Consider the following 27,507-nt stretch of genomic DNA (forward strand, 5'->3'; position numbering starts at 1 on the left):
CTTAGATGAAATGGACTGTCATGGATTGAATTAGGTCCCCCCAAAAATGTGTGCATCATTTTGGCTGAGCCATCTCAGTATTGTATGGTTGTCCTCCATTTCGTGGTTGTAATTTTATGTTAATGAGAACTACAGTGGGATTGTAACACCCTTACCCAGGTCACATCCCCAGTCCAATATAAAGGGAGTTTCCCTGGGGTGTGGCCTGCACCACGTTTTCTCTCTCAAGAGCTAAAAAGGAAAGGGAAGCAAGCAGAGAGTTGGGGACCTCATACCACCAAGAAAGCGGTGCCGGGAACAGAGCGTGTCCTTTGGACCCAGGGGGAGAAGCTCCTAGTCCAGGAGAAGATTGATGAGAAGGGCAACAGAGAGAGATAGACTTCCCCTGGGGCTGACGCCTTGAGTTTGGACTTTTAGCCTACTTAACTGTGAAGAAATAAACTTTTCTTTGTTAAAGCCATCCATTTGCAGTATTTCTGTTACAGTAGCACTCGATGACTAAGACATGGACCAATTCCTCAAAAAACACAAACTGCCAAAACTCATTCAGTATGAAACAATCTGAATAGTCCTATAACTATTAAAGGAATTTAGTCCGTAATTTAAAACCTTAAAAAAAAAAAAAAAAAACTTATTCTCTCTGAACACTCATTTTGGCACTACTATCTCTCTGGTTATACAGGGAAAATCATTAACGCAAATTTGCAGGAAATCATTTTCTACTGAAAAAATCCAGGAGACTTATGAGAACGGTCTAAATTAATGTCTGATGATATACTGAGAGATAAAGTAAAAGTAGTTTTATGTAAATTAATTCATGATATTCATATGATTTGAAATGAGCCTCTTTAATTATCAGATAACTCAACAGAATATGATGTAAGAAGCCTCATCCTATAGTTTAACCAGGAACAATTTGAGATAGTATCCATTCCTTTTAATCTCTATCAAGAAAAATATGCTCCTTAGTGAAATTTATACTTTGGAAACCAAAATTATTATGGGCTTTTTATGGTTGTTTTCTTTTCAAAAGATCAGTTGTTAGTTCCCTTGAATAATAGGCATGATCAAATATTTGATGTACCAATATAGTTATGCTATAAAAATGAAATAAAATGAATTTATATATTTAAAAAAAAAAACTAGATTTCATTGGCAAATTCCATCAAATATTCAAAGAAAAATTAAGCACCAATTCTACACAATGTCTTCCAGAAAACAGAAGCAGCCAGTATTACCCTTGTAATAAAACTAAGCATAGATAATACAAAGGCAACTACAGACCATATAAACTGTACAGTGAAATTTGAAGCAATCACAGAAATTTGAATATTTTTGTTAGGTATGATAATGGCTTTCGGTTTTGTAAAAAATAATCCGTATTTAAGAGATACCTATTAAAGTAAGTAGGTGTGAAAAGAAATACAGTATTAGGGATTTGTTTAAGACTATTTCAGGAAAGATAAAAGGGATAGATTCAGCAAATGTGGTAAAATCTTGATGATGTTGAATCTGTGTGATGAGTACATGGGGTCCATCATTATCTTCTGCTTTTGAGTGTTTTTGAAATTTCTCATAATCAAACATTGTTTAAAATCATTGGTCCATTTGTTCAAATCCTGCTGCTGTGTGAACTAGGGCAATAGTCTTAACTTTCTATAGCCTGTTTGTTCATGTTGCAATAGATACCATTTACCTCACTGAGGCTTAAATACAATAAGAATAGTGACCTGGCTGTACTTCAACTGATGTTGAGCTTTTTTTCATTAGAGAGGTGTCCACTCTCTGAGAATGGACAAGTTATTTAGAAAGTTCCACTTCCCTAAAACTTGCCTTGTTTAAACTGTCCTCCTCTCGGAGCAGGGCAAGGTACTAAGAAAGCAAGTTAGAGGGAAGGAAAGAATCAGTAGTACCAGTCCTACCTAGACTAGTGTGGGTGAAACCTGGAAGCAAGTCTAACACTTAACCAGCTATGATGATGGGTTATTTTTCTCACCTAAACCATTTACTCACATACCTTTTTCCCTGAAGATCTTTTCCTCTTTTCTCACCCTCAACAGATTGCCCCCCAGCCAAGACCTTATGCAATTCTCACCTCTTTCCTCACACTTCTGAGTCAAAACTTTCAGGTTCTTTTCCTTTTCTAAGTGTCGCAAGTGCAGTAACACCAAAAACCAAACCCACTGCTGTCGAGTCGATTCTGACTCAGAGTGACCCTATAGGACAGAGTAGAACTGCCCCAGTTTCCAAGGTGCACCTGGTGGATTCGAACTGCCAACCTTTTGGTTGGCAGCCATAGCACTTAAACACTTCGCCACCAGGGTTTCCGCAGTAACACCACATAGGCCCTAATTATCAAGGACAGAAGGTCCCAGAATCTCTGATTTGAAATCTCAGGGAGGATTCTTGACAACAGGGGTACGTTATGTTGGTTCCATTCAAAAACAAGACTTATTCATGTCTGTCTAGGACCTGTCACTCAAAGAGGAAGTATGAATTAGCTGAGAGCTTAACTCTTGACTCCCAAAACTCTCTCTCCAACAAGGATCCTACCCTCTGGAGCTTTGTATCTATATTTACTGCACAGACATTACATATAAGACACGGTGTCCACCCTAGAGGAACTCACAGGCTACTAAACTCTGCAGGTTAGAGAATATACAGTTCTGGCTACATCTAATCTGCTTTTAAGCCTACCTATTAAATTCTTAATTTCAGTTTTATTTTTTTGTTGTTGTTTTGATCCAGGGCTATATGATTCTTAATAGATTTTGTTCTCTGGTGAAATTGTCCATATTTCCAAGAACATGTTATTTTTAAGTCCATGTCTAGTATTCTAGTATCTAAATCATGTGGGGGTCAGTTTCTATTGCTTTTCTCTTGGTTTTTGGTCATTAGGCCCTTTTTCCTAGAAACACTGAATAATTTTGTTTTTAACGACAGACATTGCTTGTAAAAAATTGTGGAGGCTCTGAATGGTGTCCTTATCCATTGAGGATTTATTTTCTTGTGACAGGAAAGTAAATTCCCAGCAGGTCATTTCTGTCCAAAGTCGGATATCCATTATTCATCTCAAGTGCCTCCTAGAAAGGTAGCTGCCCAGTAACACTGACCAGAGTTAAAAGTGATTATCCTTTGATTCAGCGTGAATTCTAAAAATTTCACTCAAGGAAGTAACAGTACAAGTGCATGAGGATGGATGTTACTGTCCTAAATTTTTCAACGAACAGTTGTTTAGAAGACACAGACTGAACAGTCGTCAGCAGGAAATTGGTTAATTAATATATAATCTGTATATACTGGAATACTGTGCAATTAAAATGCTGTAGATCTATATTGATAGAAAATGTTTCTTTACATATTGAGTGAGAAAATCAAGTTACAGAATAGTATGCATATTACCATCCTAGTTTTGTAAAAGTGAGTAAAATCTGTATCCATATACACAGAGAGATACCTAAAAAGTTCAACAGTCACAGTGCACGTGTCAGTGGTGTTTCCACCAACTTTCACTCTTAGAAGTGTTTTTTTCTGTATTATGTACATTTTTAGGGGAAAAAAATCTTTTTACTTTGGAAAAAAAGTACAAAGATTCTCCAGTAGGTTGATGCATGGTTACAATGGCAAATCATAACCCACAGCTAACACGTGTGTGTGTGTGTGTATGTGGCAGTCACAAAAGAACTGAACTAGAGCCCTGTTTCAACCAGGCCTGCCCTGTTATTTTTAATTAAGTGTATCAATAAATCCCTTTTGTTTCAGCTAGTTTGAGTTTTCTATTAATTACAACAGAAAGCATCATAGCTGACATAAAAACCATGAAGACTAGTAGCCCACTCTAGTATCTGGCAATGGTACAGCAGAATATTAAAGGCCCTAAATTTCTGATGGTAATGTGAAACTTGAAATATCACAGAATTTAAGTATTTAGTGTCCTGGAGAGTTGTTGTCATGTGCTGTCGAGTTGATTCCAACTGATAGTGACCCTGTAGGACAGAGCAGAACTGCCCATATAGAGTTTCCTAGGCTGTAATCTATATGGGAGCAGACTGCCTGGTCTTTTCTCCCACAGAGCTGCTGGTGGGTTCAAACTGCCAACCTTTCAGTTAGCAGCTGAGCACTTAACCGTTGCACCACCTGGGCTCCTTCTTTCACTATTAGGTCCAGAAGAAAAAAAACTGTGGAACACTGATCCCACCCACATTAAATATACACCTGGTTGAGTAAGCCCTTCAACCAAGCATACTTAAAAACCACTAAAGTGTCTGAGAAGTACAGGGTGGTGTTCAAAATTCTCTGTGCCCTTAAAAGCTTAGTTGAACATCCAAAGGGCCTCAGTTGGTGGTATGTTATCAAATGTTCCCTTATCTTTTACACACCCTTTTCTTGGGAAGCTTTATGGAATTAAAAAAGTTTTGTTTTGTTTTTTAATTCAGTCTGTTCTTATCACAAAAGACCCAAGAAAAGAAAGAAAGTGAGACTTATATACTACTGATGGTACACTGTTCAGAGAAACCCTTACACGGTAAGATAAAAACTTAAGTCCATTACTACTTGAGAAGAGAAGCTGAGCAGAGGACAAGCATCAACTGCAAAAAAGTCTTATACTCAAATTGCAGATTTTGTGTATTTTTATTAAATGATACTGTCCTTGAATTAATTTTTAAGGCCTTGTACAAGAAACCTTTTCCTAGTACAGTTTATTTTGAATATTTGGGGTTGAATTCACTAAAAACTTCTCAAATATCTGTCCTGTTTATAATAGGTTTACCCTCTCTGTAGAGGTCAACAGTGACATGGCACCTAAAATTTGTCAGGCACTGGGTTGAGGTCATGGTGATACAGCAGTAAACAAAGTTCCTGCTTTCATGGAGCTTACGTTCTAGGGGAAATGGATTTTGTCATGTACAATACTGCTAAAGTTCTGACCTTATTTGTCATTTTTAAGGCCTTGCTTTCATGTAAGCTCTGTTGAATGTGAAGGTTCTGACTGAAACCCTTACTGTAACATTTGTAGAGTTTCTCTGCTGTGTGTTCTCTTTGGAACTGTGACATTCTGAGCTCTGCCTGAAACACTGGCAATATTCATACAATAAGTTTTCTCCAATGGAACTTGAATGACTGTGAAAAACTCAGCTTATTCTTGAATTCCAAAAACACGTTTTATAAGTATCCTCTGCTGTGTGGATTTTCTGATGAGAATGAGAAGTCTATGTTCTGAAGAACACTTTTATCACACTCATCACATGTATTGGATTTATCGCCATTATGAACTCTCTGATGAACCTGAAGACATGAACTCTGACTAAAGCCCTTACCACATACAAAACATTTGTATGGTTTCTCTCCAGTGTGAACTCTTCGATGGGCTTGAAGATGTGAGGCCTGACTGAAACTCTTACCACACGTGCTACATTTATAGGGTTTCTCGCCTGTGTGGATCCTCTGATGAACATGAAGATACGAGTTCCAAATGAAGCCTTTCCCACATTCTTCACACTTATAGGGTTTCTCTCCTGTATGGACTCTCTGATGGGCCTGAAGATGTGAACTCCAACTAAAACCCTTACCACATGCCTCACATTTGTAGGGTTTCTCTCCAGTGTGGACTCTCTGATGGTCCTGAAGATGTGAACTCTGACTAAAGCCCTTACCACATGTCTCACATTTGTATGGCTTCTCTCCTGTGTGAACTCTCTGATGGGCCTGAAGATGTGAAATCTGACTGAAGTCCTTACCACAGGTTTCACATTTGTATGGTTTCTCTCCTGTGTGAACTCTCTGATGGGCTTGAAGATGGGAATTACGGTTGAAGTTCTTATCACACGTATCACATTTGTATGGTTTCTCTCCAGTGTGGATTCTCTGATGGGCTTGAAGATTTGAGGCCTTACTGAAGCTCTTCTGACACACCTCACATTTATGTGGTTTTTCTTCAGTGCTGACTCTCTGATGAAGGCCAGAATTCTGATTAAGTACCTTATCACACACTTCCCATTTGTATGTTTTGTCTCTAGTACAGGCTCTCTGATGGGCTTGAAGTTGTGATGTCTGACTGAAACCTTTATCATAAACATCACATTTATAAGATTTCTCTCCAGTGTTATCTACACAGTGAATGTTAAGATCAAAGGTATGACTGAAGCCCTTCTCACATCTGTCACACTTATATGGCTTCTCTCCTGTGTGAAAAATGTCATAATTAGGAAGAAAGGAGGTCTGATTAAAGCTCTTAGCACATACTCGACATCTGTAGGGTTTCTCTCCTGTGATGGCTCTCTGATGAGTTTGCATATGTGAGTTCTGACTGAAGTCCTCACCACACTCATCATTCCTACAGCACTTCTCTCCTATGTGAACACTCTGATGAATGGAACCCTTACCTGTTACTGCTGAGTCGATCTGATGAATGGAAAGCAATGAGCTATAACTGATAGCCTTTCCACATTCACTATTACATGTACGAGGCTTTTCTCTTAACTGTAATTGCTGATGAAGTTCAAGATTAGAGGCAACGCTGAAGCCTTTTCCATTCTCATCAGAGGAATGCTCTCCTGAGTGGATTATACTATGCTGGGATGGTTTCTTCATGAAGTCTTTTCCACAGTTATTGTGGCTAAAAGCTTTCTCTCTTTTGTGTACTTCATGGTCATCACAGTGATGACAGCTCTTTTTCATAACACACTGATCACATTTACACAATTTATTTTTTACGTCAACTTGCTGACACCTATTCTGGTAATTCTGTGTCTCTCTCAGATACAGCTTCCTCCAGAAATCCCAGTTAGTCCTAAATGGAAACTCTTGATTTTTGATACTAATGGAACTCTCCTCTTGAAGCTTCATCACATAGTTCCCATCTTCAGAAACCTGAATGGATTCTCCTGCCCACATCTGACAGGGGGAATCATTTTGAATTAGCAACTTGGACCTCTTGCCTTGAAGATTTGTTACAGAGTCTTGATTTCTAGTTAATTTACTTGCAAATTGCTCCCACACTTGCCAGCAGATAAGGACTTCATGTAAAAGGTATCTTAACCCTGCCTTTTGAAGAGCCTCTATCTCATTTTGACTCCTGTGTCCTGGAAAGATAAAGAGAATTGAGAGATGAACACAAGGACAAGTGAATGTGTGTTCACAGATAAGAAGACTGCACATGTAGATTATATTGGGAATCCTTCCTCAACCAGTGGAAAGTTCAGCTTGACTTTATCACTGTTTTTTCATGTCTATGGAAACAGAAAAGTGGTCATTAGGTCAGATTCATTTAGAACTAGACTAAGTCTTATGTAAAAAGTCACAGTTAGAAATATGGACGCTATAATGCAACAAAATGCTGTCCTAGAGAGATTTTTACAGAGGAGAAATTTTACCTCCTAAAGTATAAAAAAAAAAAAAAGTATAGTCACTTAAAAACCACCTCTTCTTTTGTGAAGCAGGTGTATACATAGGATCTACCTAATCCCAGCTATTTGTAAGTCTCAAAATCAAGGCTGCATTGCACATCTGTAAATCGCAAGCCAGCGTGAGTCAATCCTTCAGTGTTTACAGATGGATTATCCAGCAACGCTAAAAGTTATCAAGGAGGAAAAAAGGGAACATCTTAAGAAAAAGTGAAAAAAATGTATCTGTAAAGGGAAATATCTCCTCTGTCCTGATAATGAACCCATGAGATAGTGCCTTTATTTCCTTAAATTTAGCTATTAAACAAATATGTTAAACAATCTATACTTGAGAAAATTTCCCCTCCATTTCAATGAAGTCCTAGTACACAATATTCAATTAGTGAATCTTATCGCCTGAAAAGAAATTAGGAAACTCATTCCCGTAACTGACATATCCTATAGGAGTAAAGCACTGATAATTTTTGTTGCACAGTTTGGCTGAATGTTCTAGTAAACCTGCAACAGCTAATATTATTTTCTAGGTTCCACAGACCTGTATCTGTACATACCAAAAGGTGCTATGGTAGCTAGGATGCAAGGTGACTCCCAATGATCCCTGCCTCCTACTAGTCATACACTTTTAAAGTTCCGTCCCATATTGTACAGTGAAGTTTGTGAAAGCTGGAATTCAATGGGGCTGCCTTGTTTTTTCTGGGCCTCACAAGTTTTCTGCCTTTGATACGGGGCAGTCCTTACCATTTTTCTATCACTCTCTATTAGTAGAAAATATTTGTGTTCTCCTCCTCTGATAGTTTTCTGCCTTGCACAGATTCTAGGTTTCACAGGTTTTACTGTATTAGGATTGGGCTGTGAAACCAATATGGCAGAAGATGGTACAACACTTTCAAGGCCAGGTCATAAAAGACATTTGTGGCTTCTGACTCTGTTCTCTTGGATCAACTGCTCTGGGGGAAACAGGTTGCCATGTCTTAAAGACACTCAGGAAGTCCTAGGGAGAGGCCCACTTGACAAATCTGTGGCCTCCTGGTATCAGCCAGCAAGGAGCTGAGGCCTCCTGCCAACAATCACATAAATGAGCCCCTCTTGGAAGTAGATCCTCCAGCCCCAGTCAAGCCTTCAGATGACTGCAGATCAGTGGAATCCTTGACTGCAACCTTATGAGGTCCTCAGCCAGAATCACCCTGCTCAGTCACACCTGAATTCGTGACCCTCAGAATCTTCGAGATATATGTTTGTTGTTTTAAGCTGCTAAGTTTAAGAGTAACTTGTTATCCAATAAATAACTAATACAGGTGCCATAAAAATTATAATTAGCTTAGACATTTGTCAGAAGACTAACAATGTTCTGAAATAACCCTTTAATCACACTGGTTTATTCTATACCTGTGAGCTGTCTCCAGGAGGAGCGAAGACAGTGAGGTCCACTTAGCACCATTCTCTGTTTTTGTTTTTAAGGATCCTTAAAGGAGAAGAAACCCTTTAATTTGTGCTTCTGTGCACTAAAAATAGACCTCAAGGACATACTTTATAGATGGAACGGGGCAGCTAGATGGATAAATAAACTGCAAAATCCTGGGACATTCTGACGTTTGGCAAAAGAACTTTTAATAAAGGAAGTGGGGATCAAAAATGCAGTAAGATTTGTTCAGCCTTCTGAGCGATGTGAGTTATATGGGCGCATCCGCTTGTCAAAACTCATCAAGCTGCACACTTACGATCTGTAACTTTTACCTCAAAAAAAAAAAACTGTAAAACAAATGAAGAGCCATTTTACACTCTGAAAACTCCTGAAGCTGTATGTTTAGAATTTGTGCAGTTTTCTGTATAAAAGTTAAATTTCAATTTAAAAAAAAAAAAATTTTTTTTATTTCAATAGTCTACCCAAAATTTGAAAATAAAGATTTGTTCAAAGAGGCAATGCGGCTGGGAAGCTACTATTAAGAAAAAAATGAGCAATGGCAGTAACTGGGATCATAACTCCCAAGGTGGGTTTGTAAACAAAAATGAGTCAGTCAAGTGAACCTGGCGTCCGACATTCCTGACCTCATTAAACCTTAATGCAGGAAAAAGAAATGATAAAATGGCCAAAAAGATTTTATCCCCCTGTTACTCACAACACGCAGGGCCTAATCTATCAGGTTAGCAGATACATATTCCTGGGTTTTGTTGTTGTTGTTTGATTTGGTTTAGTTTTGTTGGTGCTCATATCCAGTAGGAATGACTGCAATTAGTATGTTTCAGGCTGGGTATATCTAAGGAGCTCTAGTGGCACACTGGTAAAGCACTCAGCTGCTAACCAAAAGCTTGGTGGTTCAAGCCTACTCGGCAGCTCCGCAGGAGAAAGAGCTGGTAATCTGCTCCTGTAAAGATTACTGCCAAGATGAGCCTATGGGTGGTTCTACTCTGCCACATGGGGTCATTAGGAGTTGAAAATCGATTCCACGGCACCTAACAACAACAACATACACATTTAAAGATAAATGAGGGAAGGAGGAAGTGAAGACAAGGGGGACATTAAGGAAGGAAGGGAAGGAATGCCGGAGAAAGGTGAAGGCAGTGCTAAGAGGGTGTTACTGAGTACATGGATAAGGCAGTTCTCACTAATGGTAAAGCAGATACACAGCTCAGGAAAAGCTCTGAGGGGAGCCTTTTCACAACTATTCAAACAAGACCCCCTACACATCCATTCATTCATTCATCCAGTCAACAAATATTTAACAAACAGGTAGTAGGTGCCAGCACAACGGTTAAGAGTGCAGCTGCGAACTGAAAGGTCAACGGTTCAAACCCACTAGCAGTGCTTCAGGGCTGTCAAATGCAAGTACTCAAGGTACTCACCCGAACATCCATCTCCTTGGGTTTCTGTCTCCATCATCCAAAGCCTCTCTTCTTGCCCCAGCTGTAGTATCGTATCTGGTTTAAAGGGTTGACACCCTGTGAAAAAGAAATGGCAAAGGTTTAAGGTGAATACATTAAAGGCAAAAAATTTAATTCCAATACTACAATCTTCATGCATTCTAAGTTGTATTTTTCAAAATTTTGATCATGCCCGACTATGATCCAGTATACAAACACATAAATGTAAATCAATGAATTCATCAAATGGCCTGATTCTAAATAGTATTTACCTTTATACATCTCTTTTCCTGTTTTCACTCACGATTTTCATTGCACTGTCTGCATTTCCTAACAAAGAGCTTTGATATTTCCATCCTATTTCATTAAACCCAATAATGACGCAACTCACCAACTAACTTTAAAACCCACCAATATGCTGCAGCTAGAATGTGGAAATAACACACAAGGTATAGACAAGGTGTCCCACAAGAATTAGAAAAGTCAACTCCACAAGGTCAGGGAACCATTTCAAGAGCCCCAAAGCCTTGAACACCTGAGGATACAAGGATACCCCAGGGGACTGAAATCCAGTGTCAGGGGGCACCTGTTCTCACCCACAGAGACCAGGTTCCTGAAGTTCTCCACCATCACATCTCGGTAGAGCTTCCTTTGAGCAGAGTCCAGCAACCCCAGCTCTTCCTCGGTGAAGACCACAGCCACGTCCCTGAATGTCACTGTCTCCTACAATAGCAAACACACAACCTCAATCTTATAACCAATGCCCACTTGGAGAGGGGCAGCACTGAGAAGGTGGAGAGGACGGGTGGGAAGCTATTCTGTATTCTGAGGGGCTTGAGTCAGTTTTAGGTAGGTTCCTCCTCTTCTCCATTTCACACTGACAATTCCAGGAACTAATTTTCTACAGTCACATCAAAAATATGTACAATTAAGAAACAACCCCTGTATATTTAACTTGGCACTACTTGTGAATATTCCTATAGCAGGGTCACCTGTGGCAGACAGGTATCAGCTGAGCTTCCAAACTAAGACAGACTAGTAAGAAAGGCTTGGTGATCCACTTTGAAAATCACCCAATGAAAACCCTACGGATCACAATAAATACTGTTTGATGTTGTTCTTGGGTGTTGTCAAGTTGGTTCCGACTCATAGCGACCCCACGAACAACAGAACACTGTCTGGGCCCGCATCGTCTTCATAATCATTGCTATGTTTGACCCCATTGTTGCAACCACTCTATCAATCCATTTCATCGAGGGTCTTCCTTTTTATTTTGGTGACCCCTCTACTTTACCAAGCATGTTGTCCTTCTCCAGGGACTGATTGCTCCTGATAACATGTCCAAAATGCGTGAGATGAAGTCTCGCCATTCTCGCTTCTAAGGAGCATTCTGGCTATACTGCTTCCAAGACAGATTTGTTCATTCTTCTGGCAGTCCATGCTATGTTCAGTATTCTCTGCCAACACCATAATTCAAAGACATCGATTCTTCTCTGATCTTCCTTATTCATTGTCCCGCTTTCACATGAACACAAGGCAACTGAACATATCATGGATTGGGTCAGGCACACCTTGGTCCTCAAGGTGACATCTTTGCTTTTTAACACTTTAAAGAAGTCTTTTGCAGCGGATTTGCCCAATGCTATATGGCGTTTGATTTCCTCACTGTTGCTTCCATGGGCATTACTTGCGGATCCAAGTGAAATGAAATCCTTGACAACTTCAAGATTTTCTCTGTTCATCGTGATGTTGCTTATGGATCCAGCTGCGAGGATTTCTGTTTTCATTATGTTGAGGTCTAATCCATACTGAAGGCTGTAGTCTTTGATCTTCATCAGTCTAACATAGTGATGGAAGATACACAGTGGCCACAACAATGGACTCAAGAATACCGGCCATGGCGAAGGTGGCTCAGGACTGGGCAATGTTTTATTCTGCTGTACACAGGTTCACCATGTAAAAAAAAAATTAGTGCCAATTCAATGGCAAAAACAACAAGCCAGCACAGGAGCTTTATACTAACAACCAAAAGCTACGAGCAATCCAAACGTCCTTCAAAAGGAGAATGCTGTTTATCTCTCATAAGAATTAACAAACTATGATATATTCATAAAATGGAATACAATTCAGCAATAAAAAGAATGCATACGACATAGATGAATCTCAGAAAGAAGTTAGATAAAACTACCACCGCCTCCATCAGACTGAGTCCAGTACAACTAGATGGTGCCCAACTACCACCACTGACTGCTCTGACGGGGATCACAATAAAGGGTCCCAGGCAGAGCTAAAGAAAAATGTAGAACAAAATTCTAACTCACAAAAATAGACGAGGCTTACTGGTCTGACAGAGGCTGGAAAAACCCTGAGATTATGGCCCCCAGACACCCTTTTAGCTCAGTAATGAAGTCACTCCTGAGATTCACCTTTCAGCCAAAGATTAGACAGGCCCATAAAACAAAACGAGACTAAAGAGGCACACCAGCCCAGGGGCAAGGACTAGAAGGCAGGAGGGGACAGGAAAGCTGGTAACAGGGAACCCAAGGTCGAGAAGGGAGAGTGTAGACATGTCGTGGGGTTGGTAACCAATGTCACAAAATAATATGTGTACTATTTAATGAGAAGCTAGTTTGTTCTATAAACCTTCATCTAAAGTACAATAAAAAAAAGTTAGACACAAAAGAATACATACTGTATGATTTCATTAATTGTATTAAATTTGAAAACAAGCAAATCTAATATATGATGGCAGAAATCAGAACAGTGGTTGCCTCTGGGAGTATGAGGAACTGACTCCAAAGGCATATGAGGGAACTTTTTGAGGTGATATAAATGTTCTATGTCTTGTTTTGGGGGGTGGTCTAATACAATTACACAACTGTTAAAATGGGGGATATATCTATCATTGAACTGGACGCTTAAGATCTGTGCATTTTTTCTAAGTAAATTATATTTCATTTAAAAAAAAAAAGTTTCCATCAAGTCAACTCCAACTCATGGAGACCCCGTGTGTGTTAGAGTAGAACTATGTTCGATAGGGCTTTCAATGGCTGATTTTTCAGAAGTCGATTGTTAGGCCTTTCTTCCAGGGTACCTCTGGGTAGACTTCAATTACCAACCTTCCAGTCAGCAGATGAGTGCTTAACTGTTCATGCCACCCCAAGACTCCTCATTTTTAAAAAGCCCCCTACAGACATCTAGGTCAATTGGCATAATAAAATCTATTTAAGAAAACATTCTGCATCCCATTTTGGAGAGTGGTGTCTGGGCTCTTAAATGCTAGCAAGCAGCATCTAAGATGCATCAATTGGTCACAACCTACCTGGAGCAAAGAAGAATGAAGAACACCAAAGACACAAGGTGATTATGAGCCCAAGAGACAGAAAGGGCCACATAAATCAGAAAACTACATCAGCCTGAGACCAGAAGAACTAGATGGTGCCCTGCTACAACTGATGACTGCTCTGACAGGGAACACAACAGAGAACCCCTGAGGGAGCAGGAGAGCAGTGGGATGCAGACCCCAAATTCTCATAAAAAGACCAGACTTCATGGTCTGACTGCGACTAGAAGGACCCCAGTGGTCATGGTCCCCAGACCTTCTGTTAGCCCAAGACAGGAACCAGTCCCAAAGCCAACTCTTCAGACAGGGATTAGACTGGACAATGGGATAAAAAATGATACTGGTAAAGAGTGAGCTTCTTGGCTCAAGTAGACACATGAGACTATGTGGGCAGCTCCTGTCTGGAGGGGAAATGAGAGGGCAGAGGGGGTCAGAAGCTGACTGAATGGACATAGAAATACAGGGTGGAGAGAAGGAATGTGCTGTCTCTTTAGAGGAAGAGCAACTAGGAGTATATAGCAAAGTGTATATAAATTTTTTGTATGAGAGACTAACTTGATTTGTAAACTTTCACTTAAAGCACAATAAAGATTTAAAAACAAAGTCCCCTACAAAAGTGTTATGAATCAATGACAAAATTTATTGGGAGGCACAGCAGTGTACGTGCTTGTTTATAGTTTCTGAAAATCTAAAAACAAAAAAATGTGAATCTTTCAAGATAAGTACATAAAAGAATGCTGTCATAAAAAAAGTTGAAAACTGTACATACGCTCTGACTATAATTATGTAAGATAAATAACATATATGTGCATAAATATATATGTACATAATATAAAAAATACGTAAGGGCATATGAAATAGTATGGGGAAAATAACTGATTTGCCAACAACATAGCAATGTGGGTTTGTTTTTTAATTTTTTTATATCTATGAATTTTTACACTATTATTTGTGACATAAAAAAGTTAAACCAAACCGCTGGCATTGAGTCGATTTTAACACATAGTAACCATAAAGATGGTAACAAAATAAGACAAACCAAAACTCCAAACAAAATAAAAGCTAAAAACAAAAAATAGAACCAAAAAAAAAAAAGAGCAAGTAATTGGCACATACTGTCCTTTTTCCTTCTCAAGGAAGAGAAATAACATGTGTCTAATCTTTGGAATCGACTCGACGGCAGTGTTTTTTTTTTTTTTTTTTAATCTTTGAGAGGGAGACCCTGGGTGGTGCAACAGTTAATGCACTTGGCTGTTAACCAAAAGACTGGCAGTTCGAGTCTACCCAGAAGTGCCTTGGCAGAAAGCCCTGTGATCTACTTCTGAAAAATCAGCCACTGAAAACCCTACTCTGACACACACAGGGCCGCCACGAGTTGGAATCGACTTCACGGCAATGACTTTCTGGCTTAATCTTTGAGGAAAGAGGTGTCATTTTAAGACATAAAAATCAAAATTCAACTCACCTGAAACTTGGTCATTTTCTCCTGCTCCTTCCAGGGATGGGTAGAGTCTTGGGAAAGTAGAACTGGGAAAGGAGAAAGAAGCCATCAGACATGGCCCAAGCCCACATGGCTACACTGGGTGAATTAGGAAAAGGTGACTCCACCTTCAGCACACACCACTGGCCCCTCAGCCAGGGGCCTCTGTGCAGTGAACAACCTGCCCAACTCAAAACAGCAAGGCTTTTATGGATTGAGTTGTGTCCCCTAAAAATGTGTTGTAAATCCTAACCCCATACTTATTATAATCCCACTGGGCATGGGTTTTCTTTGTTATGTAAATGAAATGGTATTAGCGTAGAGTGTGTCTTAAATCAACCTCTCTGAGATATAAAAAGATTAAACGGGCAAATGAACAAGCAGAGATGGGGGAAGATAGATGCCATGCCATATGAAGATCACCAAAGAGCCGAGGAATAGAAACTGAAGAGACACGAACCTTCCCCCAGAGCTGAAAGAGAAATCCTTCCCCTAGAGATGGTACCCTACATTTGGACTTCTAGCATCCTAAACTGTGAGCAAATAAATTTGTTTGTTAAAGCCACTCATTTGTGGTATTTCTGCTATAGCAACACTAGATAACTAAGACAAAGGCTAATGTAAGAGCCCTTGAGTTACCATTCTCATCCTGGGAAATCAAAGACAGTACAGTATACCAGTTACAACAGTGGACTGTGGGGCCCAAAAGGTACTGATAACTAACTAACCCTGGTTAAGTTAATTCACCTCTCTGTGCGTCAAGTATGTCACCTGCAAAATGAGAACAACAGAGCCTACCTCACAGGGTGGTTGTGAGGGTCAAAAGTGTGAGCAGATGGAAATGCTTGTAACTGATTTCCCTGTAGCTGCAGAAAAGCTGGTGGTATTACACAACAGAGGAGTCAGTATAATCATCCCAGGGTCTTTGTCAAGCAATGTTAAATAATGGTCATAATACAGATTATTCATCTTTGTTCATATGTATGTTAAAGCTGAAATTTCAAGTTGGGGTAAAAAGAGGGGAATACCTTAAAACATCTGTTTATCTCCTACATCCCTGGTTTCCTTCTTCGTTGCATATTATAGTGAAATGAGTTCCTTTATGTGGCCTTTTGCCTTGGTTCCTTGGCAGATTGCGGGATTTTCCCCCTAAATGCTGAGGAGTTGTTACCTTTACCTAGTTCTTTGGAGAAACTACTTGGGGAATTTCCCAGGTTGTTTTCTTTCAAGGGTTGTTACTTTTGTCCAGGGAAGAAGCTGGTCTCTGCCAGCTGAAACTGTTACTTTTATACAAGAACTGAATTGACTGACATCTCACAGGTTTGTGACTCCCCCAAAATGATTGGCTGTGCCAAAACCGTGCAAGGGATTGGTCAATTTACTATTCAAATAGTGGCTTGAAAATCCTCCCAGTAGGACTGAGTGACCTGTGGTTCACCAAAGGGATTGGTCAGTCTGTGGCTCTGCTGGGCGGGCCATGCCTTAAAACTGACAAGGAGCTTGCTTATTTAAGCAGCCAACCCCACAGAGGTTTTGGGAGAGGAAAGGAGAAGTGAGGCAAGGAAATAACCTTGAGACCACGAAGAGCCTGGAGCAGAGCAGTCTGGACCTGAGGTTCCTCCGAGGGGAACCTCCTAAAAAGGGCTGTAATATGGGTCAACGGCTGTAACACTGAAGACAGAAAGTGGACCACAACAGGACCTGGCACCAGAGAGCAAGCAGCAAGAGGCCTGGAAGGGGCTCGGCGGCAGAGCTGGCAGGGATGACACAAAGCTGTTGCTAGGAGAGCAGCTAAGAGAACTAAGCAAGCTGTGACACTGGCTATGAGCTGGAACAGTCAGCAGTAGAGAGGCTGATGACAGGGAGGCTGAAGGCAGGGAAGCTGTGCATGCCCAAGAGGGGGCATGCACAGCTGAGAGGAGTCCTGCTAGCACAGCCAAGAGCAGCTGGGAAAGCTGTCCTGTACTGAAGAAGGGAAGAATGTGCTCTCCACCTCAAGGGAGCCTTCTAAACCTCGCCTATCCTGACCCCAAGTTGTTTCTATTACTCCCAAGTTGATCCTGATCCCTGTTATTTCTCTAATAAACCACATAACTGTGAGTATGGTCTGTGAGTTTTGTGCAACCACTGCAACAAATTATTGAAGCCAGCAGAGAAGTAGAGAATGCACTGGGGGTAGGAGGGTGTCATGGATTGAATTATGTCCCCCCAAAAATGTATCAACTTGGTTAGGCCATGATTCCCAGTATTGTGTGGTTGTCCTCCATTTTGTGATTGTAATTTTATGTTGAGAGGATTAGGGTGGGATTGTAACACCACCCTTACTCAGGTCACCTCCCTGATCCAGTGTAAAAGGAGTTTCCCTGGAGTGTGGCCTCTACTACCTTTTCTCTCTCAAGAGATGAAGGGAAGCAAGCAGAGAGCTGGGGACCTCATACCACCAAGAAAGCAGCACCAGGAGCAGAGCGCATCCTTTGGACCCAGGGGTCCCTGCGCCTGAGAAGCTCCTCGACCAGGGGAAGATTGAGGACAAGGACCTTCCTTTAGAGCTGACAGAGAGAGAGAGAAAGCCTTCACTGGAGCAGACACCCTGAATTTGGACTTGTAACCTACCAGACTATGAGAAAATAAATTTCTCTCTGTTAAAGCCATCCACTTGCGGCATTTGTTACAGCAGCACTGGATGACTAAGACAGGGTGATGGTAGTGGAGTGGAAGACAGGTGGTGTCAGAAATAGTGAAGAAGTTGCACAGTAAAGGTATGTTTGACCTCCACCTCATAGGAACCAGCTTTGTGCCGATCCTGATTCTTATTCCTCAGAAATTTCAATGAGTCATTACGCTACAACATACACACACTTCGTACTCTGTTATATTTAGCTACTTAATGAACACTTAGTGCGTGTCAGATACTACTCTCCACACTTCAGATACATTCTCTTTTTTAATCCTCACAACTACCATATGAGGTAAGTAGTGAAATGATCTGTATACTACTAGTTAGGAAACTGAGGCACAGAGAGGTTAAGTCTTCTGCCAAAGGTTACCCAGAGTCAAGTTTCAAACCTGACCGACCGGATCCAGAGCCTCAATCTTTTTAAAAAACATTTTAGTTTGAGCTAATTTTAGACTAACAGAAAAGGTACAAAAATAGTACAGAGTTCTTGTCTACCCCTCACCCAGCTTCACCTGTTATTTTTCATAGGTAACGATAGTACAGTGTCCAAAACCAAATTAACACAGGCATAAAGTTAACTAAATTTCAGACACTATGTGATTTTTGTTAGCTTTTCTACTAATGTCCTTTTTCTGTTCCAGTTTTCTAACTGAATTTAGTCTCCTTAATCTTCCAATCTGTAACAGTTTCTATACTTGTCTTTCACGACCTTGACACTTGTGAAGAGTTGTCATTAGGTGCCGTCAAGTCGGTTCCGACTCTTATCAACTCTATATACAACAGAACAAAACACCATCCAGTCCTGCCCCATCTTTACAATCGTTATGCTTGAGCCCATTGTTGCAGCCACTGTGTCAATCCGTCTTGTCAAGGATCTTCCTCTTTTTCACTGACCCTCTACTTTACCAAGTATGATGTACTTCTCCAGGAACTGGTCCCTCCTGGTAACATGTCCTAAGTATGTGAGACAAAGTCTCGCCATTCTCGCTTCTAAGGAGCATTCTGGTTATACTTCTTCCAAGACAGATTTCTTCATTCTTCTGGCAGTCCATGGTGTATTTGATACTCTTTGCCAATACCATAATTCACAAGCATCAATTCTCCGGTCTTCCTTATTCATCATCCAGCTTTTGCATTCATATGAGGCGAATGAATGTACCATGGCTTGGGCCAGCTGCACCTTAATCCTCAAAGTGATATCTTTGCTTTTTAACACTTTAAAGAGGTCTTTCGCAGCAGATCTGCCCAGAGCAATGTATCGTGTGATTTTTTGACTGCTGCTCCCATGGGTGTGGATTGTGGACCCAAGTAAAATGAAATCCTTGACAACTTCAATCTTTTCTCCCTTTATCATGTTTATCATGTGAAGAGTACTGATTGGTTATTTTGTAGAATCAGTTGTTTTGTAGAACTGATCTCTCACTTTGGGTCTGTCTGATGCTTCTCATGGGTGAATGAGGTTATGTATTTTTTGCAAGAAACCACCAGAAGTGATGCTGTGTCCTTCTCAATGCATCATGTCACCGGGTTCATGACGTCAATGTGTCTTATTACTGCTGATGTTAACCTTGATCATTTGGTTAAGGCGGTGTCTGCTTAGTTAGCGTATGTGTGGCTGTAAAGTTAGCATCTTTCCCTTTGGAATTAACAAATATTTTAGGTAGAAACTTTAAGACTCTGCCAACGTCTTCAATAATTATTATGGTGGTATTCTGCCTAATAGTGATTTTCTATTTCTCTATTTCCTTTTACATTTATTAACTGGAAGTTCACTGAAGGAGAATTTTTTTAGGGAAGATGTATCCCTTCTTTCCCCGTGTATTTATTTATCTATATATACACACACATACTCATGAATATTTACCTTATCTTATAGAATAAAATTCAGTACTATCATCACTTATTTTGTTGCTTAAATCGATCCACCTTTGAACATTAAGAACTCCATCAGGTTGGCTCCTGTGTCCTTTTGACAAACCCCATACTTTCTTGGGCATTCCTTACCTTCTGGCATAAAATTTCCTAGGGAAAGCTGAAGTCTTAACTACTACATATGATGCTTCATGTATAATCAACTTGAACAGAGTATTTATCCCCAACCAATTACTGTTCCTTCCTGATATCGGTGAGAGAAATCCAAGATGGAAGTCCAATTACGTTCCCTTCCATTTGAAAACACCTCCATGGCTTCTCCAGTGCTTTTAGGATAAACTCCAAGCTCTGTGGCATCCCACACAGACAGAACTTTCCATGTCCAGCTGCTCTTCTCTCTAGTTCCTCCTTGCACTCTAAATCTCCAGCCTTACTCAATTACTAAAACCAGTGACTATCAAGTGGATTCTAACTCTTGGTGACCCTAGAACTGTGCTCCATAAGGTTTTTGATGGCTGATATTTTGGAAGTAGATTGCCAGGCCTTTCTTCCAAGGTACCTGAGTGGATAACCTTTTGGTTAGCAGCCAAGCGTGTTAACCATATGCATCACCCAAGGACTCTGACTCATAATAAACTCCCAATAATTGTTAGATGTTGTTATTATCATATCATTATTACGACCCAGTGATAAATGCAAAAGTGATGCATTGGTCCTGGTTCATACCCAAGTAAATTTGTTTTAGGACATGAAAGCATTATTGGTAATAGTATATCAGCTTTTGAACACTGAAAAAGTTGTGGCTTCTGTATCCAGTCAAAAGTGAGAGAGAAAGGACAAGAAATATCTATATGGATCATTTTTATCATTTAGTCACCTGAATTCCATTTTCAGGAGTTCAGAAAACAATCAGAACCACAGGACCCTGTATCCAGCTGCCAGGAGAACACCCGCACCAGCCACAAACAACTGAATAACTTCTCTCTGTAAACCCTATAAAAGTGCTGGGTGCAGGGGAAAGCCCCTGCAGCATAAGAATCTACAGTCTAGGAGGAGAGACCAACTGGAAACCAAGAGCAAGTTAAATTCCAAATCAGCAAACAGAACTCATCATCTTCTCTTCTTTAACTCCAACTCTTCCTAGTCCCTAGCTTTCTCATGTAACTACCATTTCTTATCATGTGAAGCTTTGGAATTGTTGTAAAAGTCCTCTCTCTCTTGGCCTCTACATATTTATGAGCATATTATAAGTTCTCTTAAATCAATGTCTGGAATTTGCATTAAAATACTCACGCAAAAAAAAAAAAAACAGGAAGATTAAATAACAAGGTTTGCAAAATGTTAATAACATTTGAAGACAGAGAAGGGTTGATGGCTACGTGAGAACGCATTATGTTATTCAATGCGTTTTAAACTTTCATAATCATAAGTTATCAAATACAAAAGTACTGTAAATATGATACAACTTTGGAAAAGCATTAAAATATATACATATACACACACACAAAGAAACAACCAAACATAAATACGTTAACACGTTTATAGTTGTTATCTCTACATCCTGGAATTATGGACACTTTTTATTTTTCTTCTTCATATATTTCTCAAATGCTCTATGATGAGCACACGTTATTTCTATAATCAGGATATAAACATAATATCATATAAACTAAAAAATTAATTAAATGAACATAGCCTTCAGGTCCTCTAAGTAAAGTCCTAAATTACCTTCTATCTTAGACTGGGTTCCCTAGAGGAGCAAAACCTATGAAGTATTTATACAGATTTATCTCTAGGAAATGGTTCATGTGATTGTGAAGTCCCAAATTCGTGGGTCAAGCATTGGGCTGGAAGCTTCACCTGACTCATGTGGTTGCAGAGGCTGACGAATCCCAAATCAGCAGGTGAGACGACAGGCTGCTGGCTCAAGTCCCAAGAATTGCAGGTCAAATTATGATGAGCCAGATGCAATATCCAGAGCAAGAGAGAACTTTGCAAGAGCATCCATATATACTGAATGGGAGCCACACCCTCAAGCAAATTCCCATTGTATCGGTTAAAGCAATGACTTGAGTAAGGCTGTGGCTCAAGATACACCCTAGGATAATCCTGCCTTATTAACATATAAAGGTTTAAGATTTACAACACATAAAATGGGAGATAATTACACAGCCAAAAAATGGAGGACAATTACATCAGATCACAAAAATGGAGAACAATTACACAATACTGGGAATCATGGCCTAGCCAAGTTGACACATAACATTAACCAGCACACCTTCCTAGTTTATTACAAATAAGCCTCCTCCTTTCAACCACAGGAATTACCATCTTTTAGTGCTGAAGGAGTGTATGGCATAAACATCAAGAGGCCAGGCTGTCTGGGTTCAAATCCCAGTTCCAATTCTTCCGTGTTGTTTGACTTTGGGCAAGAAACTTAAATTCTTTACAAAGCAGTGTTCTCATCTGTAAAACAAAAATAATAAAAATACCTACGGGGTGTGTTATGAGGATTAAACTAAGTAACCATAGAAAGCCCTTAGAAGAGTACCTGGCACTCTACATATTAATCAGTTAATTTTTTTTTTTTTATCATTCATCAACACATGTCCCATCCAATCTCGTTTATTCTAAATATTCTAACACTTTCCCAGCAGAAAAAATTGCCAATACGTAAAGTAAATCTGTTCTCCATCTAAGAACGTATTAAGTCCTTATTAGGACGTTACCAGGAGCCAGGGTGCACGCCCTCCTCTCTTGCAGCCCTCTTTGTGAAGTCAGGGCTGAGAAAGGAAAGCGGACTAGAAATAATCACAGTTCTGTCACTAGTTCAAGATAAATTACAATGGACGCGGCCAAACATCACCTGAGAGTGAGACCCACTCATCCTTTAAAAAAGCGGTGGGAACAGTCACTAGAAATCCAGGCACAGTCCCGCTTCCTGCAAGGATCAGAGAAGGGGCTGCACCGCAGCTCGGATCCCCTTGCGGGCTCACAGCTTTCAGGGAACTTAGCGTTTCTTGGGGAAGAAACAGTAGTTTGGGAACAGCTGGCCACCTTTCAGCATGCATTTTAAGCATTTTTACATCTAGTCACGTAATTCTCACAACATCACTGCGCTAGATAAAACTATTATTTAACCTATTTCACGAAGAAAAAAATTAAACAACTATTCCAAGATTACATCGCCAGGAGGCGGCAGGGAGTACAGATGAGGAACGTGAGGGATAGACACTGAGCGATCTGGAACCCTGGGAGCAGGACGCGACCCGTCTCCAACCCCGGGGGCGCGCGAACCGCCCAAACGTCCAGGGCACGTAAACCGTCGCCCCGCCCCCAGCCGCTGACCGCAGCTTCTCTCCCCCGAAGGCGAAGGCCGGCATCTGCGGGCCCCAAGCCCAGGCTCTAAAAGCTCCGAGGAGCCACGGGGGCGCAGCGTTGACTCACCTCCCAGAGCAGATTGAGGACCAAGGCCTCGCCCTCCGCCTGCAGAAACGCCTCAGTCCACACTCAACTCACGGACTACACTTCCCAGAATCCCCGGGCAGGATACCGGCAATAGACCCGCCCACCCAGGGCGGACGTGCCTCTGACTACCTGTTGGTTCTGGACTACACTTCCCAGAATCCTCGGCCAGGTAGCACTTGTACTAGGTTGCCGCTTTAACATTAAAAAATAGTAATAAAACCAAAGCCATTGTTATCAAGCGGATTCCGACTCACGGCGACCCTATAGGATAAAGTAGAGCTGCGCCATGGGTTTCCAAGGCTGTGATCTTGAGGGAAGCAAACTGGCACATCTTTCTCCCGTGTAGCAGTTGGTGGGTTCAACTGCCAACCTTTTGGTTAGCAGCTGAGCGCTTAATCACTGCGCCACCAGGGCTCCTTTTTAAACATCCAGCAAAAAAAAAAAAAAAAAAAAAAGCCCGTTTCCGTCAAGACGACTGAGACTCATAGCAATCTCTGCCTTTTGGAGCCCTGGTGGCACCGTGGTTAAGTGCTTGGCTGCTAACCAAAAGATGGGCAGTTAGAATCCAACAGCCGCTCTTTGGAAACCCTATGGAGCAGTTTACTCTGGCCTATAGGGTCGCTGTGATGATTTTAAACGTAAGCCAGTTCAATTCACAGCCACTTCTCAGGGGCTATAAGCACTTCAGCTTTTTTCTTTTCATTCTTTCTTCCCTCATTTTTGCTGTTTTTGAATTACAGTAGTAATATGTGTGACTGTAAATGACTGTACAGGAAAGAAAAGCGAAGCTTGAAATCAGAAAATAAAATCACATAATAGCAGGGAAACAATGTATAAAAAAATGGAAACCCTTAAAGGGACTGGGACTTTCACTGGACACCGAACTTTAAGGAACAGAGAGCCTGATACTTGATTTGATTCTGATTCTATTGATTTCTTTACTCGACCTGTGTCTGCATCCTTCCAGACCTCTAATAATGTTTGTTCCCGGGCACGATATTTTCATTAAAAGATCCGAAAGACTCACAAGAAGGAAAGTAACCTCTGATGAGGTCACAAACAAAAGTGTTACCGGACCTCCAGGTCTCACTCAGCCCGACATGAGGCACGAGTGGGGCAAAAGCAAAAGAACTTTGTTTGGCCAAGCACAGGAGCACACCAGGACATGAGTTGCCAAGATGACTCTCTAATCGGCAAGCACAGGAGTTTACATACAGGGAGGAAACAGAATAGGGGTGGGCTCTTCTTCTGGGTGTGTTCAGGGACATGGCCCATCAGGATTGGTGGACAGCTCCTGTAATGATGCCAATGTCAACAAGTGGGCTTAGTCGCTCTGGGGCCCTGACAGAGGGGAAATGGCAGCTGCCTGCCTCAAAAGGCTCCCACTTTTGTTAGTTTTTATTGTTTCTTTTGAAATGTGGTATTTTCTGGCAAATGAAAGGTGCTGCACTGTCAGGAAAGTGAAGGAAAAACTAATTCTTGGGGGCTGGGAAGCCTAGATTGTATCTCGAAAATATTTCTTCCTTGGATTCAACTTCAAACTCTCATTATCTACACATCCACCCTGCTCTCGACATTATAAACATGACAGACTGTCTTATTTTTCTACAAACCTGTTGAAGTCAATGAGCCAGGATTATTTAGAAAATGGGGGTGGAGGTGGTAGATCCTGTCCAGATAACTGTAACAAATGCAACTCTTAACAGCACACACTGCCTACTTTTCTACTGGTAAGCAACAACAACAAAAAAAACGGTGTTTGTGACTAGTATACAAAAGTAGAAAGAACAGAAAAATGAATGCCCTTATCACATTCCCCAAATGCAAGTTAGCAATATACTTCCACATTTGATTCATCTGTGACTTTCTTCACTGGTGTAGTACTTGTAAATCACCTCTTTTGCATCATGTCATTTCTCTCTAAATATGTCCACATGTATCTCTAAAAAGCCATGTATTTCTTAGCCCAAAATATCAATTACACCAAACAAAATTAAAAATAATTTTTAGTATAATAGTCTCTATGTACATTTCCAATGATTATCTCAAAAGTATCTTTTATAGTATTAATGTCCAAATCAACAACAGAACAGGTGCATTCATTACCTTGATTGTTACGTTTCTTGAGCATCTTTTAGTCTAGAACAGTTCATGTAATTGACCTGTTGAATAAACTAGGTCAGTTGTCATATAAGATCTTCCACGTACTAATATACACATTGCTGTCAAGTCGATTCCGACTCATAGCAACCCTAAAGGACAGAGTAGAACTGCCCCATAGGGTTTCCAAGGAGCGCCTGGTGGATTCGAGCTGCCGGCTTTTTGGTTGGCAGCCGTAGCTCTTAACCACTATGCCACCGGGTTTCTGTTCCATATACTGGATTTGTCTAATTGCTTCCTTGTGGTGGTGTTTAACTTTTTGGTATTGTTGGAAGACGCAATCTGCCATGAGCCCTGCTGATCCCTGCATAAAAATGCAAGGGCCTAACCATTCTAATTTCTCATGCTTTGTGTTTGTCGCATGCACCCTTGAAAGATGAGGTAACATCCCCAAGACAAAGAGCAAGCTTACTCTGCTTCCTACAAAAACTGAAATCTCCCAAGCTCAATGCTTCTCTTCTGTAAGATAGCCCGCTACATGTGCAGGCATACACGTCCTCTATTTCCTTACTGGTCTTCTGTCCAGTTGTTCTATCCATTATTATTGAAACTGGAGGTTAAAGTCTCAAACGATCATTGTACAACTGTCTAATTTGCCCTTCAATTCTGTCCATTTTTCCTTCATATATTTTGGGGTTTCGTTGTTAGGTGTGAACTGTTGTAACTGTTACATCTTCTCAATGTATGATCCTTTCATCAACATATAAGGGTCTTCTTTGTCTCTTATAAGAGTTTTAGACTTTAAGTTTATATTGTCTAACATTAGTATAACCACCTCAGCTTTTCTGGTCACTATTTATATGAAATATCTTTTCCCATCCTTTCACTTTTCAACATATTAGTGTCTTTGGATTTAAAGTAAGTCTCTTGAACAGCAGTTGAATCATGCTTTAAAATTCTGCCAATCTCTGCCTTTTAATTGGGGAGCTTAATCCATTTAAATTTAAATTAATTACTGATAAGGAAGGAGGACTTCTTTCCTTTTGCTGTTTGCTTTCTGTTATGTATCTTTTGTTCCTCAATTCCTCCATTAATGTCTCTTTTGTATTTGATTTTTTGTAGTGTACTGTTTTGATCCCCTTCTCAATTCCTTTGTTATTTTTAAAGTAATTTAAAAATATGGTGAGGATTACAGTTAACCTGCTAAAAGTCGGAATTAATACCAACCTAGTTGAACATACACAAAACTCTGCTCCTATTTTGCTCTGCGTTTCCTGCTTCACGATGTCGCCACTTCATACCCTGTGTGCTCATTGACACAGGTTTATAATTGATGTTTTAAGTATTTATCTTTTAAATCACATAGGAAAAAAATATAGGATTTACAAGCCAGAACACCTTGCTTTTGTTTTTACCTGTGTAGTTACCATTACCAGCTTCTTTCTTTATGGCTTCAGGTTACTGGCTAGTGTCTTTTCATTTCAGCCTGAGGGATTACCTTAAATATTTCTCGTAGGACAAATCTAGCGACATGCTCCCTTAGCACTTGCTTATCTGAGATTGTCTTCTCTTTCATTTTTGAAAAAGAGTTTTGCCAGACATAGAATTCTTCGTTAGCAGTTACTTCCCTTCAATACTTTAAATGTTATCCCATTGCCTCTGGACTCCACGCTGAGAAACTGTCAATTTTGTTGCGAATCCCCTGCACATGACAAGTTGCTGCTCTCTTGCTGCTTTAATATTCTCTCCTTGTCTTTGACTTTTGACAGTTTGATTGTAATGTTTCTCAGTATAGATATCTTTGCATTTATGTTTACTGGGGTTTACTGAGTGTCTCGGATATGCAGATTAACATCTTTTAACAAATTTTGAAGTTTTCAGCCATTACTTCTTCAACTCTTCTGCTGCTTTCTCTCCTCACCTTCTGAGGGTCACTTTTATGCAAATGTTGGTATTCTTGATGGTGTCCCACAGATCTCTTACTCTGTTCATTTTTCTTTCTGCTACTCAGACTGGATAATTCTAATTGACCTATCTTTTAGTTCGGTAATTCTTTTTACTGCTACTGAGATCCTCTAGTGAATTTTTCATTCCAGTTACTGTATTTTTCAGTTGCAGGATTTGTTTGATTCCTTTTTATAATTTCTATCTCTTTAATGATATTCCCAATTTGTTTAGACATCACTCTTCCTTTAACTCTTTGTCCTTGTTTTCCTTTAGCTCTTCAATGTTATTAGACAGTTAAAGTCTGTCTAGTAAGTCCAACGTCTGTATTTGTCAGGGGTGGTTCATTTCTCCTGTGAAA

General features: G+C 40.3%; 1 protein-coding gene across 12 annotated transcripts in view; it reads right to left on the reverse strand.

Moving 5' to 3' along the window:
* Positions 1–894: 894 nt before the first annotated feature.
* The window catches only part of ZNF233 (zinc finger protein 233), a 44,644-nt gene continuing 18,031 nt past the window's right edge, over positions 895–27,507 (reverse strand). For 4 of the 12 annotated variants that reach the window (XM_049900071.1, XM_049900072.1, XM_049900074.1 and 1 more), the window contains 3 exons: positions 10,859–10,985; positions 10,245–10,340; positions 895–7,082 (listed from right to left, as the gene is read on the reverse strand). In XM_049900071.1, the coding sequence (XP_049756028.1) occupies positions 5,164–7,082; positions 10,245–10,340; positions 10,859–10,985 (2,142 nt within the window). In that variant the 3' untranslated portion in view covers positions 895–5,163. Of the gene's footprint in view, positions 7,083–8,789; positions 10,193–10,244; positions 10,341–10,858; positions 10,986–15,070; positions 15,133–21,962; positions 22,101–23,081; positions 23,445–27,507 lie in introns of those variants that run through there. The other 8 variants (XM_049900078.1, XM_049900080.1, XM_049900075.1 and 5 more) reach the window with 7 other exon arrangements.

This window comes from Elephas maximus, chromosome 11 (assembly GCF_024166365.1).
Source record: "Elephas maximus indicus isolate mEleMax1 chromosome 11, mEleMax1 primary haplotype, whole genome shotgun sequence".
In the NCBI taxonomy this organism is placed as follows: Eukaryota; Metazoa; Chordata; class Mammalia; order Proboscidea; family Elephantidae; genus Elephas; species Elephas maximus.